At 40.5% G+C, this 15,043-nt stretch overlaps 1 protein-coding gene across 1 annotated transcript in view; it reads left to right on the top strand.

Annotated features, from left to right (window-relative positions):
• Nucleotides 1-1,290: 1,290 nt before the first annotated feature.
• LOC114664511 (zinc finger protein 665-like) overlaps nucleotides 1,291-15,043 on the top strand; it is a 41,219-nt gene continuing 27,466 nt past the window's right edge. Inside the window, exons 1-3 of the mRNA XM_051932412.1 lie at nucleotides 1,291-1,401; nucleotides 6,418-7,511; nucleotides 13,546-14,764. Of these exons, the coding sequence (XP_051788372.1) occupies nucleotides 7,133-7,511; nucleotides 13,546-14,764 (1,598 nt within the window). The 5' untranslated portion in view covers nucleotides 1,291-1,401; nucleotides 6,418-7,132. The remainder of the gene's footprint in view (nucleotides 1,402-6,417; nucleotides 7,512-13,545; nucleotides 14,765-15,043) is intronic.

Below are 15,043 nucleotides of genomic sequence, written 5' to 3' on the forward strand. Positions count from 1 at the left end.
GCATAATAATAATCAAGATGGTGTCTCATTCTTGCCCAGGTAGAATAATTTGCCAGGCTGGGGAGACATTGTGGACAGTCTGAATCAGTAATTTTGTCTACCTTCAAGATCTCAGACCAGGTAACCAGTCTTCAGCTTCAGCATGTTCTCCCACCTAGACCAGGCTCCTTGGCTACCTCAGCCCAACCATCCACACTTACTCACACTTCCTCCTGGATGAGTTGGAACCTTTTATTAACTTGGGTCTTAACATGCCAGAGTCTAGGGGAGCTGTCCTAGCCCTGCTGGCCCAGATGACAGTGTTCCCAGCAGTGGCCTATGTCTCAACCAAGACTCTAACAACTCCAGCTCATTGTGAGCCTTACACTTCCTGCCAGTTTGAACTTCTATGCCTTTTTTGAGAACTTAAGATCTCCAGATTCTCTGTACTGCACATCTTACCATGTGCAAGAAACTTTAGACGGCTCATAGATGCTACTGAACTAGTAATTGCTATAGTGATCTTGGATGAGGTCTTTGATCATTTTGGGGACATGGTGCCGGTTCAATAAGGTCTCCACTAGCTTGAGTGGCATGCACCCATATGCGTTGGCAAGGTCCAACCACAACACAACTGGGTCACCTTTTCCCTCCCATGCCTGTCTGATAAACTGTGTAATCCCACCTGTGTGTCCCTGGAATGCCTGGGATCCCGCTTTTCTGCACAGAGGTGTCGGTGTATTGTTCTTGAGGAAGAAGCCCATCAAGCTAAAAAATATCTCTCCTTTAACATTTAGCAGTTGGATGGCTCTGAATTGCTCAATATATTTACTTTTCCTCCTTGGGGATCTATACTCCCTTGGCCAGTCTCCTCTGCTTGGCAATGCTCCACCTGCGCTAGACAGTCCTTATGATATTCCGGAGGAGGCTAAAAAGTTCTGGAGGTAATATGCCATGGTGATGTATCTACATATCCGTGTCCTGAAATGGCCGACCTTCAACCCATCTTGGTTTTGCATTCCTTTTGCAACTGAAATCAGCGTTTTTTGCCGAATTATGCCCACAGAATAGCGATGTTTGGGTTATTCTCAAAAGCAACAAAAAATCATAGCTGTTGGAATGTATACAGTAAATCAGTAAAATATGTCATTCATGCATTTCATGTGCCAAATTTTATATATATACAGTATAATGCTACTTTTAACGCTGCTTTTCCAGCAGCAAGAGTGGGTTGTGAGCTTGGGAGAGCAGGGGCGGGTCTTTTATTTTGAAACATTTCATTGCTCTCAGGACCGGAAGCGCAGCTTTTCGTTTGCCCGTTATTGCTGTTTTCGCATTACTGCAGACGGTGAACTGGCAAGTCCAGTTGTTGGCTGATGTTGTCGTACTGTCCGGAGAAGCTGAGCTCCGAAATTAAAAACGGTAAGTACTTCTATAATGTATAAAAGCAAAGAAAGGGAAAGGCATTAGAGAGCATCGGTGGAGTTCAGTTACACCGGAGACAGGCTTTAATAACGGAGCCCACGTGAAGGGCCGTCCAAAGTACGGTGTGTGTCGCAGGCTCTGCTCAGCCTGGCGCTCGGATGGTCACTCAGTGGGTGTTGAAGTGGGTGACGAGGACGTACGGCGAGTGCTGTCTTTACGAATGCCGACTTTACACGAGAGCCGTCCAGGGAGAGTGACTGCACCCTCTGTATTTTAAACTAATTTTATGTAGTAAATGTCATTTGGAAATGTAAGTGAACGAAATAAAAAATGCGTATGAGAAATACAAGGTAGTGGTTTGTGAAATCGACGTTATATGCGAAAACCTAGTCTAGTGGAAAACACAAGTCCATATAAGAGTTTAACAACTGATGAACGCGCAAACCTCAATTATGCCGTAATCGTCCTCATTAAGCTCTTTGTGCATTCGGGCCTGTTTTAGGAGCTTTAAATTGCATAAATACAAACAATTTTTTATCTTTTCTGTTCTATACAAAAGTAATGTGCATAATCATTTTTAAGGTCAATAAAGTCAATTGATATAAAGTTACTCCGTTGTACTCAAATACACATAGCTTTGTTTTATCTTGGGAAAATAACCAGCCCAAATCTTTGCATGCTTGCCGCTTTTCTAACGTTTTCTTGTGGTAGAACTCTATTACAGAAGTGCATAAACAGCAACACGCTATTTGGACGGGTTCTTCATTGTAGAGATGGCTGAAGAACGGTGGAGCTTTTAGCAGGATCAGTCTAAATAAGAAAAAAAAAAAACAGCAATATGAAAGGTACCTGATGTCTTTGACAGATGTGTAAACTGATAAGGAAAAAAAAAAAAGAAAAACATAAGAAAAAGTGGGTTTATAACACCTCCACGAGAAATTCAGCTTTAACTTCTTGACTTCCAGTTCACATTCATTAGAAGTCCGACTCTAACAGGTTCTTCTGGTATTTTGACTGGAAGGGAACATTCAAAGAAGATGTAAAGTATGTTAAAACAATAACGTAAAATATACATAAAATGAATGAAATAGTGCCAATTACAGTATTTGTCAGCAAAAAAGCTCACAAACATGCCAGTGCTAAGCTTGTGTGTTTGTATTAAGAACGCAGACAGAAAGAAATGTTCTGCACTCAGTCCGGGCCATTTACATAAACACACAGCTGGTGGGAGAATGAAGAGGGTTGGCATCAGAAAAGACATTCAGCTATAAAAACTGTGATGAAGCCAATACACGATTAGTACATGAGAGGTCTAGTCACAAAGAGTGACCTCATATAAAAATGACAACAGCAAAAGAAGAGGAGGGCTGTTTAAAACAGTATGATTTATACATTTGGGTCATAGCTTTATCCAGAGCAGCTTAAAAGTTCTAGATACATTACAGCTGAATTCTTTCTTTCTTTCTTTCTTTCTTTCTTTCTTTCTTTCTTTCTTTCTTTCTTTCTTTCTTTCCAATAGGAATACATCCAGAGTAAATAACACAAAGTGTCACACAATTAATTTAAAGTGAGGACTGAACTGGCAGCCTTATGGTTTAAGTCTAGTGCCAGCACAGTAGTGAGACACATTTTCTAAAGTGTATTACACGCAGAAGGATATATTATCTAGCAGAGATGCCTTATTCCACCCTGAGGTGATACTCTGAGCTACTACAGAAAAGAACATGAATTAAAGGGTGAGCACATTTGTGTAGCTAGGGGATTGTTTTTTTTCATGTAAAAATAATTTGTTTCTCACTTAAATATTGTTGGTTACAAAATATTATTAGAAGCAACAGAAGGCCTGCTGTGATGTCGTAACGTCACCTTTTACAGAAGCAAAAGCCAGACGTATATTAAAAGTGTGTGGACTTTGCTTATCCACTGCAGGTAAAGATATAGTTGAAGATCATTATTTAACAACTGCAGTGCCATCTGTGCGTGGATGCACTACTATTGACAGCACAGTAGTGAGACACATTTTCTAAAGTGTATTACACGCAGAAGGATATATTATCTAGCAGAGATGCCTTATTCCACCCTGAGGTGATACTCTGTCTAGTTTTGGTCCATATTTCCATCAATCATCGTTCCTCTTTTCCTTAACCCTATACTGGATAATGGGACTAAGGAAAATGGAAGGGTTTATAGAGTTAAATAAGGTTTAACTTTGCTGCAATTGTTCAGTGGCATCCGACCAAAAGTAATTTTGAGAGGACAAACTCAATGTGCTATAGACATGAGCTGCACCATGTCCATTATTTTGCCCTCTCATTGTCATGTACTCACCAGGCCCTGTTCAGCCATTTTGACACACAAGTTATTCAAGGGCTCAGTTCTCCAACTCTGCATTTTAGGAAGAGGAGTTAATAAAAATAGATGGGTGGGAGTGTGCCTGAGAATGTTATTATAATATGACATTAATTACAAATAGGGGTATTGGGCTCATTAGACTTTATTTACATGTGTGCATCACGGGTCTGCTAATTATGTGTATGGTTCTTGTGTACTTGTGTACTAAACAGATGGAAAACAGAACCGTTTTGACAAATTCATAACATATTTATTGGGATAAAATATATATATATATATATATATATATATATATATATATATATATATATATATAGTATGTATATATAGTATGTATATAGAAATGTACAGAAATTGGAATATTGGAATATTATACAAATGCATACGTTCAATTGGAACTTATTATTAACATATTTATTGGGATAAAAAAATATATATGTAGAAATTTACAGAAATTGGAATAGTTTCCCCTACCCATTCTAGTGTTGGGCTCCATGCGGGAGGTTTCACTGCCGTCCGTTTAGTACACAAGTACCGGTTCTTGTATTATTGACCACATTGTATGGAAAAGCACATCTTTTATTTTAAATCTGAGCATTTTTAAACCATGTTAATGCCCCCAGCAATTGTCAGGATTTTATTTCACTTGTTTTTTTTTTTTTTAAATAAATCTGTTTTGATTTTCTAAAACAATAAATATAGGCACACTGACATTTAGAAGGACAGGACAGAGGCAGTGAGCAGTAACAAGAGCAAGTGGAAGCTGCTGCGTGGACCCAGAAAGATCTTGTGAGATGACCTGATCCTCTCATTCAAAAAGCTCTGTTCATGCTGGCCCTGATAACGTTATACCACTTAGCTTGTTCTGTTCAGTTAGCCAATAAAAGGGGTCATGTTGCTTGACTTCTCAATGTCTGGATTACATATTTTAGTTTACATGGTAATGTGCTCACTTTTTCTTACCATTGTTCATTCACATAGATCTCCAGTCACCCCTGCTTGGTTTTGTTCCACTCTGCCTGATCATATCAGATGACTCCCATCCAGCATTAATGTCCGCATATGAAAGAAGATGTTTAAGCCTGTTCTCCTCGGTACACAAAATACCACAGTGCCTGAACTCCCAAGACTTGCCATCCAGCTTATTTTAAAATTATTGAACATCCCTCGTTAAATGGAGGCAGGGCAGCTCACCTTACTTTTATCCTCGCTCCAGATCTTCACCCATTCCATCTTCAGAGAAGGTGTAATGGACCTCCTTATGTACTAAGTGATCGCAGTGCTACTAGCTGAGTTAGGGAATATCTCATATAAATCCCACCTTTTACGTTCCTCCGAGTCTCTTATGTTGTCAGATGTTGGAGATGTAAGGTAGCCTTAGATCGTCTTCACTCTCCTTATTAGACCTCTGAAGTGCCCAGCTTTCTCGAAAGATAGTTGAGACGAGCTGATGCTCAGGTTTGCATTGACAGCATGGCGGAGTGGTGGCTCTGAGGCTAGGGATCTGCACTAGCAATCAGAAGGTTGCTGGTTCGAATCCCGTAAAATGCCATAAGGGACTCTGCTCTGTTGGGCCCTTGAGCAAAGCCCTTAACCTGCAATTGCTGAGTGCTTTGAGTAGTGAGAAAAGCACTATATAAATGCAAAGAATTATTATTATTATTGATTCATAAGTGTATTTGTAAATTTATAGTGACACACCAGATGCCAGATCACATCTAATCTTAATCTTAATAATTGTTTTAAAAGTTTATGAAAAAATAGGAATAAAGTTAAATAAAACACTGAACATGAGAAGAACACGAGAAATATGACAAACGAGAGGAGACCATTCAGTCCATCAGGCCCGTTTGTTCTGTTAATAGCTAAGCTGTCCCAATATCTCATCAGATCCTTAATAAAGATTGTCAAAGTTTCTGTTTCAACTCTGTGTCTCTGTAGTTTGTTCCCGAGTCCCACAACTCTTTGTGTTAAAGAAGTGCTTCCTGGCTTCAGTTTTAAATGCACTTCCCTTAATTTCCAATGATGTCCTCGAATACGTGAATCATCCTTAAGTTGAAAGAATGTTGCTGGATCTGCTTTATTAAATCTTTTGAGTGTTTTAAATATCTGGATGAGGTTCCCACACATGCAGTCTCCTCTTCTTGAGACTAAACAGGTTTAACTCCCTGAGTCTGTCACAGTAGGACATGCCCTTAAGTCCCATGATGCACTTGGTTGCTCTCCTCTGCACAGTTCCGAGTGCTGCTATGTCTTTCCTGTATTGTGGTGACCAGAACTGCACACAATACTCCAGATGTGGTCTGAAATAGTTTGAGCATAATGCCCCTTGACTAAAATTCAGCAGTTTTTATGATATTCTGTTAAAGACTGCTGGGTATTCAACCAGTGTATTGGAGCATTTAAAAAGAGTATATGTCTACTTGTAATCCACATTTAACCTAAGTTTAAATTGAATAGCATTCACTTGAGGACAAATGTGAGATAAAGTGAGCAGCTTTGGTTAAAGAACACTGCAGAAAGGACAGGCAAGAGCAGCTGAACTAATTCAAGGCAAGCGGGTAATAAGATGTGAGGAAAGCGTGAAGAAGATGACTGAAATGTGTTCAGTGGTTTTTGCTGCATTTTTTAAAAACATATTCTACTCTGTTCTGTCCACAGAGAAAGGTCTGCATTTCTATTAAAGTATCGACAAGAAGTGGAACTATCTGGCAGTTCTGGAGACTCGAGAGATGGAATATAAATCTGAAGAAGTGACCTCCAAAGAGGAGAGTAATGACAAGTGATGTGTGGGGTGGTGTCAAGGCCTGTATTGCTAATTTGGAAGTTGCTTTGCTGTGTAATTTGTTTGCTGCTTTGGTTCTGTGCTACAGTGTGGACTTTTAAGAGCAGCAGCACCCAAAACCAATAAGCAGCTCAACAAACAGCTAATAACCAATCGCATTTGCATATCAGAATGAAGAAAACTGCTAACGCTGAATGTGATTGGTTGGTGTATTTTGCCTAAAGTAGCTTAACAAAGCACTGGAAAGCTGAAAATCCCCCACGGGTGACCTGAGAGACTGCCTGACCCAATAACAGTTGTGCCTGGTGCAAGACCCCCCATTTCTCAGGACAGGTAGGGTGTCAACTTCAAAAGCGAAAGGGCCAGGCCTGGCACCACTTTCTACAAACGTCCCTCTGTGGCTGATAACCTGAAGTGTTGGCTGTTCTCATTAAAGACACATTTACTGAGTAGCCTTTGTGAAATATGCATTCTGTGAGGAAAAGCTGGGGTAGAGCACCAAAGGGAAACCATTTATCAGGAAGGCTGGGACATTAAGGTGCAAGTGCCTGCAGGGTGCTGCTGTACAGGACTCTTCGTTCCAAGTATACCATGGAGAGCAAAAAACCAGTGAAGATTAAGGAAGAAGACTGCGAATGGGAATCTGTGCAATGTCAGACAAACATTTATGGCATTGAGCAAGAGAAGGGTTGTGAATGGGAACCAGTCATCGTTAAAGAAGAGTCTGAGCTGACATATGACACCACTAACCTGCAAAAAGACGAACTTGTAAACCAGGCCAAGGCAAAAGACCTTAAATCGGAGTCGGAATATCCGCATGTGTACCAACAGGAGGAAATAACTGGGACAAGCTTCAAGAGAAGTCAACCTCACTCCCTCCAGAATCATTCTGTCCAGGTGAAGACCGAACCTTTCCATTATAATATGGAGGTGACTGAGAATACGTCCTGTTCAACGTACTCTGGAGAAGGTAAGAGCTGAACTGAGAATGGTGTGATAAACCTAAAGGGTGTTTAATTGAATGTGGGGACTCTCGCTTGTTTTGATTTATGAATTCTGTACTGCAGAGTTAAAGGGTGCTACAAACAGTGTCATCGGTACAAGCTTTAACTGAATTAAGTTGCTAGAACATTAGAACACTCTGGACGAGAACAGGCCATTCAGCCCAACAAAGCTCGCCAATCCACTTATTTCTTCCAAAAAAACATCAAGTTGAGTTTTGAAAACCCCTAACTGTCCGTAACTCACACTACTTGGTAGCTTATTTTAAGTGTCTATCGTTCTTTGTGTAAAGACAGACTTCCTAATGTTTGTGTGAAATTTACCCTTAACAAGTTTCCAACTGTGTCCCCGTGTTCTTGATGAGTTCAATTTAAAATAACAGTCTCGATCCACTGGACTAATTCCCTTCATAATTTTAAACACTTCAATCATGTCACCTCTTAATCTTCTTTTGCTTAAACTGTAAAGGCTCAGCTCTTTTAATCTTTCCTCATAATTCAACCCCTGTAGCCCTGGAATCAGCCCAGTCGCTCTTCTCTGGACCTTTTCTGGTGCTACTATGTCCTTTTTGTAGCCTAAAGACCCAAACTGCACCCAGTACTCCAGATGAGGCCTCACCAGTGTGTTATAAAGCTTGAGCAGAACCTCCTTGGACTTGTACTCCACACATAAGGGCGCTATATAACCTGACATTCTGTTTGCCTTCTTAATGGTTTCTGTTTATCCCAGCTGATTTTTTTTTTACAGTGGTTGTTAAACCTGGGATCACAAAATGCTTTAAAGTAAGTTTAAGTGTGGCTTTGCTATTTCAAACAATGCATGCAGGTCTTGACCTGTGGCATTTCAGTGAGTACATAAAAGCCAAAACTGTTTCTTTTCAGTTGCATTTGAAAGAATTTTCATCTAGAAATATACATTTTTTACTTCCGAATGAAGGAAGCTACTTTTAACAAATGTGAATCACTGACACTGATCCATAACAATTGTAACACTAGATGGCGCTATACCAGCGCTTAACCCAACACACAGACGCTGACAACACTGACAACGGCCTTCTTATACAGTGCCCAATGCACCTCCACCGCAAAAAACAGGTAATGATAACAATAATACACACACAATAAGCACAATATTTTTTCCTCCACTCCTCCCAGCAAGCTCTGTCACACACCTCCCGACTCTGGTCCGCTTGCTGGGTCTTCAGTAGTCCTTTATATAGTCCTTGACCCAGAAGTGCTTCTGTTCTCCCTTCCACTGTGACTTGCCAGCACTTCCGGGTCAGATGGAGGACTTGAGGTTTTCTTCAAACCGGAAGTACTTCTCTGCTTCTGTCCCCATGACTTTGGAGTACTTCTGGGCTATGCAAACAATAGGGACTCCCCAGTCTCCCAGCAGCATCTCCTGGAGGCACCCATGGTACCCAGCAGGGCTGTGTTGCCGAACTCCAAGTCCCATAGTGCCCTGCAGGCATCCGGGGCACTGCTGCAGTCCAGGGAAGCTGCCATCTGTCATCGTGGGGGAGGCAGTGTCCCTGATGAGCTGTCTTCCCCCATCCTTCTGTTACTGGGGCGTCCCAGCCGGGATAAACTGCCGGCCGTCCCTTACACAATGTACAATTCGTACTTTGTCACTATTTTCAATCATTTTCTGCCTCACATGCAAGTGTCACCTGGTCTAACCTGTGGTACGCACAACTGCATCAATATGCCCCATCATAGGCAAGCAGCTAGATTAGCAGATGGCTACTTGTGCTGCGTTCACACATTATTGGACAGATAGGAAGTTGGAAGTTTAATGTTAACACCCTACAAAGTTGGACAACTCAAAGAAAACCAATTTACTTGAATTCTCGGAGTTGTGACATAATACTGACCTTTCATCTTACTCAATTGTTTAAACCTCAAAATATAACCTGATGAGCCAGAAATGTCATTTTTTGTGTTTAAATTGCATTTCTTGTGATGCAATACGCTGCCATTTCTTTGTGTAAGACAATCGTCAGCAGCTTCTCCTATAGCTGGAGGAAAAGGAGATCACTGGCATGAGGGCAAGTCAAGATTGGCCTACCTGCTCATTTACATTACATTTACTTATTTGGCTGACACCTTTATCTAAGGCGACTTACACCATTTATGACACCAATGGTTCCATTTCTTTTGGTTTTCCCAATTGGAGCACAGGCAGGTCAACTGACTTGCTCAGGGTCACACAGTGTCAGTAGTTGGATTTGAACCCACAACCTCAAGGTTTGAAGTCCAAAGCCTTAGCCACTACACCACAGTGCCTGCTCCCCAGTGAATTACAGAGACGGCCACAACAAATGATTGATAGGGTCCTGGAGAGGCAGAGAGCACTTACAAACGACCAGGCATCTCCTCCCTACATGGCATGAAATAACAGTCCTCAATTCTGAAGGCTCTGAAATCCTTTCAGGACCTTACAGATGCTTGTTTCAATGAGGACTAAGTGACTCTCTCTCTCTCTCTTATATGTCAGACCTGTGCCTCGTCATCTTTTTAATTCAAGTCTCCTGATGGCACATGATATTGATCACCAAGAATCACCAAGAGTGCGATTGTGGGTTACCTCCAAGCAACAAACCAGGGCCTAGTGACCTGTTGGACTTGGCCTGACTTACTGATCCAACCCTACCATCCAAATATATTCCAAGTGACAAGACCGATGCACTGAAGCACAAAGTTGTCTTGAAGGCAGAGACTCTGCTGGCCAATCAGGGCAACTTTCATCCTTACACAGCTGTGCCTAATGTGCCTCCAGGCCAAGAAGGAGCAGAATTTGTGCCACCAACACTCAAGAACAATCAGTCGCTTGCACGCTTCTTCGAGGAGAGAACAACCACCAGCACCAAACACAGAGGGAGGCAACTCTGTGCGTAAAGACAATTTCATCTTGGGGAATGACAAAGTATATCAAATCAAAAATCAATTATAGACGAACATTTAAACTACTCAATTAGTGGAACGAACATGAAATCCTCTGTGTAGCACGGAACCCTCTGGCGAAGAATGATCTTAGCACCCCGGCCACCAGTTCCCCTGGTTTTCAGTTCTAGTGATAATGTTGTAACCTGCCACTGGGCACCAATAAGGCATGGGACTGTCAGTAGGCTCGTGTTCCTCACAGAAAACCTGTAAGAGATGAAGAGAGCTGTATGCACCTCAGAAGAAAACGCCATTTGTCACAGCAAGTAGTGTAATAACACAGTAGTGTGTGTGTATATATATTAATTATATATAAATATATATATAAATATAATAATGACTTTTGCCTTGCACAAAGCAGATGTCTTAAATGTTATGCCACATATATAGTTTGTAACTGTGAAATCTGTGGAGGGCTTATAAGTTTCAAAGAATTCACCCTAAGTGTATGGAAACTTCTGTCCTCAACCGTATATATAAATGGTATTTACTATTGACTAATCTTTATATTCACTTGTTTTTGCGAAAAGTTTAAAATACAAAATAAATTTTGAATTTCAACTATTTATTTCACTAGCTGCGGTTGCATTTAAAATGTTTCCATTGAAAATAAATAATGTTAACAAAGTTAAGAGTATTTACTTTCATTTGATTTCTTCCAGAAAGGTACATGAAAAGGATTGAAAATGTTTCATCATCAGTAGATGGCATCACCCTGTCATCACCACTCCTGAGTTCTCCTATTGCAGTTTAGTCAGAGCATAGAATGCTCAGCAATACAAGAACATTGTTTGTGACATGAGTTTGCGTGTAATTGTTGTTTTCTTTGGATTTTCTGGTTTCTTGAATTATTTCTCTTCTCTTGTGGATTTGGACTTGTTTGCTTAGGATTGCCTTTGAGATAACTTCTTTTTGCCTTATTTTGATCATATATATATATAACATGGCTTTATCCCAGATCACACCCAAAATTTGGATACGCTATGTAGACGACACATTCGTCATACTAAAAAAGGACCAGCTGAATGAGTTCTACAATCATATCAACACAATATTCCCCGCAATCCAGTTCACAATGGAAAAAGAAATGAACCGACACATCAGCTTCCTGGACATCTACAGCAAAAGAAATAATGACGCCACCCTGACCACAAGTGTTTACCGCAAAGAATGCTACGCAGACAAGATTTTACACTTCACCAGCAACCACCCGGTATCTCATAAACGGAGCTGTGTGAAAACCCTATTCAGATGAGTCCACACTCATTGTAATACTAAGGAAACAAAAATTAATGAGAGACGCTATCTCTTCCACCTTTTCACCTCAAACGGATACTCAAAAACATTCATTAATCGGAGCCTACACAGGAGACGCCAGATAACTCAGCAAACAATCGACTTAAATCAGAACCCCCACCCCACCTGGCACTCACTCCCTTATCACCACAAGGTGTCAGAAGGTACAGCGCGCATCCTGACCAAGTGGGGCATCAGAATAGCACACAAACCCACGAACAATCTGGGCACAGTCCTCTTTAATGCCAAAAACAAGAAATTGACAGCAGAAACACGAAACACAGTTTATAGTATCCCATGCAATTCTTGCTCAGCGGTATACATAGGACAAACTTCAAAAAGAATCTCAACACGTGTACAGGAACATCGCAATGCCGTCAGAAGAAAGGACGCACTATCTTTGATCTATGCACATACTAAATCGACAGGACATACATTCAACTGGGACAATGTAAAAGTAAAATTTAAGGCCAGTACTAAAAGTGCCAGAGAGTTGGCCGAGTCTTGGCTACCAAATGAAAACGCCATCGACAGACACTTGGACATAAATCCAACATATGCTAACTTAAGAAGAACATGTACAAAATAAATAAACTATACAAACCCCCCCCCCCCCCCCTTGATCATACTGACTTAGTCACCTCCCACCCCACCCCCACCACTTAATGTGTTGCTATATATTGCCTTTGATTCTTGTAAGTCTAAGCATTATCCTCTGATGAAGACCTCGTGTAGGGGTTGAAAGCTCAGGAATAAAAACTACTTTATGATACGGGATTCATTTTTTTCTCCCTTTGTGGATCTCCAGCTGCATATATATATATATATATATATATATATATATATATATATATACATATATACACATACATACACATACATACAGATTCTTCATTAGTAGAGATTCCTTGGTTGCCCTTTTGTACCCAAGTCAGAAGTTTATGGTCACCCTTCCACTTGTGGGGCTTTTGCTGTATTTTGCGACTTTTCTTATTATTTTGATAGCTTGCCTTGTTTGGTTTCTTCTAAGCCAGAAGCCTGCAGTTACCTATTTTCAGACTAGCTGGATTTTGGGGTGAGTCTCGTTGGACTGGTTGTTTGGGTTGTAGCCCTGTCTTTATGGTCCTTTTGGGAGGTCTTACACCCGTTTGGCTATATTTGGTGTTCCTAATCACAACAATAAACAAACTAGGATGTTTTACAAAATATACCCTAGCAGACTCCAAACAAGGCAAAATGGCAAAATAATTTAAAAAGTCCCAAAGTATAGCAAACACTTCACCAGAAGAAGGATGACTGTAAACCTTCAGATTGTATAAAAAAGGCAAAGAAAGAGTCTTCATAAACAAAGGATGTATTAGAAAAAAGAAAGAAATACTAGCAAAATGATCAAAAGAGCAAAAAAAGGCAAATAGGAGTTTCCTAAAAGGAAATCATAAGTAAACAAATCCACAAGAGAAATAATATTTGTTCTCTGGTTTTAACTCTCATTTCATTTTCTGAATTTTCTGTTTGGTGCCTTTTCAGATGGACACTTGTTAGTATTCATTGCACTTGCGCAATTGTCAAACCAGTTTTTTAACCCACATGCAAAAGAATCTTTGACCATCAAAATGAAAATGCCAGAGTTGATTCGTCATTGTGAGCTGAAGCAAACCCAACAGTAATACGCTACTTTACAATAAGGGATTATCTGTTGTCAGCTGTTCTTTCTAAAATCCTTCTTAGATTTCCATTAATTTGTGTGTTTGTGTATTTCTGCAGATTTACAAGAAAGCAGTATCTTCTCCCCATCTTCATTTCCTGTGTCCTCTCTTCACCATAGACTACAGCAAAATGAAAGCGTGAAAAAACTGACACCTGAATCAGAGATTTTATTACCGGGATTGTTGCCATGCAGCTTTTTGCCTGTTGTGAAATTAACAAGAATAGATGCAGTCAATACTCAACAGCAGAGGCATCATGCAAATTCAGCGGCTGTGTATGTCTACCAAGAGAAGAGAAGTACTTTTAAACAACAATCTAAAACTAAGTGGAGTCATAGTGAGCAGAAACCATGTCGCTGTTCTAAGCATGGCAAAGAGTTCTGTGACAAATGCAGTCTTCAGTTCCACTCAAAAGTTCACACAAAAGAGAAAACATATTGTTGCTCTGACTGTGGCAAACGATTTGCTTTCAATCACTGTCTTCAGACACACATGAGAATTCACACTGGAGAAAAGCCATTTTCTTGTTCTGAATGTGGAAAACAATTCACCCATAAAAGCAATCTTCAGGCTCACAAGCGAATTCACACTGGTGAAAAGCCATATTGTTGTACTGACTGTGGCAGAAAATTCACCTATAGTAGCCATCTTCAAACTCACAGAAGAATTCACACTGGAGAAAAACCATATCATTGTTCAGAATGTGGCAAACAATTTTCACAAATCAGCAGTCTTCAGATTCACAGAAGAATTCACACAGGAGAGAAACCACATTGTTGCCCTGACTGTGGCAAACGATTTACTTTCAGTCGCAGTCTTTGGATGCACAAGAGAATTCACACTGGAGAAAAGCCATATTGTTGTTCTGATTGTGGGAAACAGTTCACCCAAAAAAGCAATCTTCAGGCTCACAAGAGAATACACACTGGAGAAAAGCCATTTCATTGTAGTGACTGTGGCAAACAATTCACGTTCAGTAGCCATCTTCAGGCTCACACAAGAATTCACACTGGAGAAAAACCATATTGTTGTTCAGAATGTGGGAAACAATTTTCACAAATCAGCAGTCTTCAGATCCACAGAAGAATTCACACTGGAGAAAAGCCATATTGTTGTTCACAGTGTGGCAAACGATTCTCCTGCAATAGTTATCTTCAGACCCACAGAAGAACTCATACTGGTGAGGAGCCGTATTGCTGTTCTGAGTGTGGCAAGGGATTCTCTGACAAAGGCAGTCTTCAGACCCACACAAGAATTCATGCATGTGAGAAGTTGTTGTACTGACTGTGGCAAACAATTCTTCGGCAGTACTCCTCTTCAAACCTACACAAGAATCCACACCGAAAAGAAGCCATATCATTGTAGTGACTGTGGTAAATGATTCACCACTAATAGCAATCTTCATATGTTCAGCAGACCTCATGTGGGAAGTCACACTAATCTTGTTTAACAAAGAACCAAAAAATGTAATCTGGGATATGGCATATAAACAACCCAACTTCTGCCAGATCGTGGGATCCACTGGACTAATTAAAAGAAATCCCCAAGCCCATCTT

The sequence above is a fragment of the Erpetoichthys calabaricus genome, chromosome 1 (assembly GCF_900747795.2).
Source record: "Erpetoichthys calabaricus chromosome 1, fErpCal1.3, whole genome shotgun sequence".
In the NCBI taxonomy this organism is placed as follows: domain Eukaryota; kingdom Metazoa; phylum Chordata; class Cladistia; order Polypteriformes; family Polypteridae; genus Erpetoichthys; species Erpetoichthys calabaricus.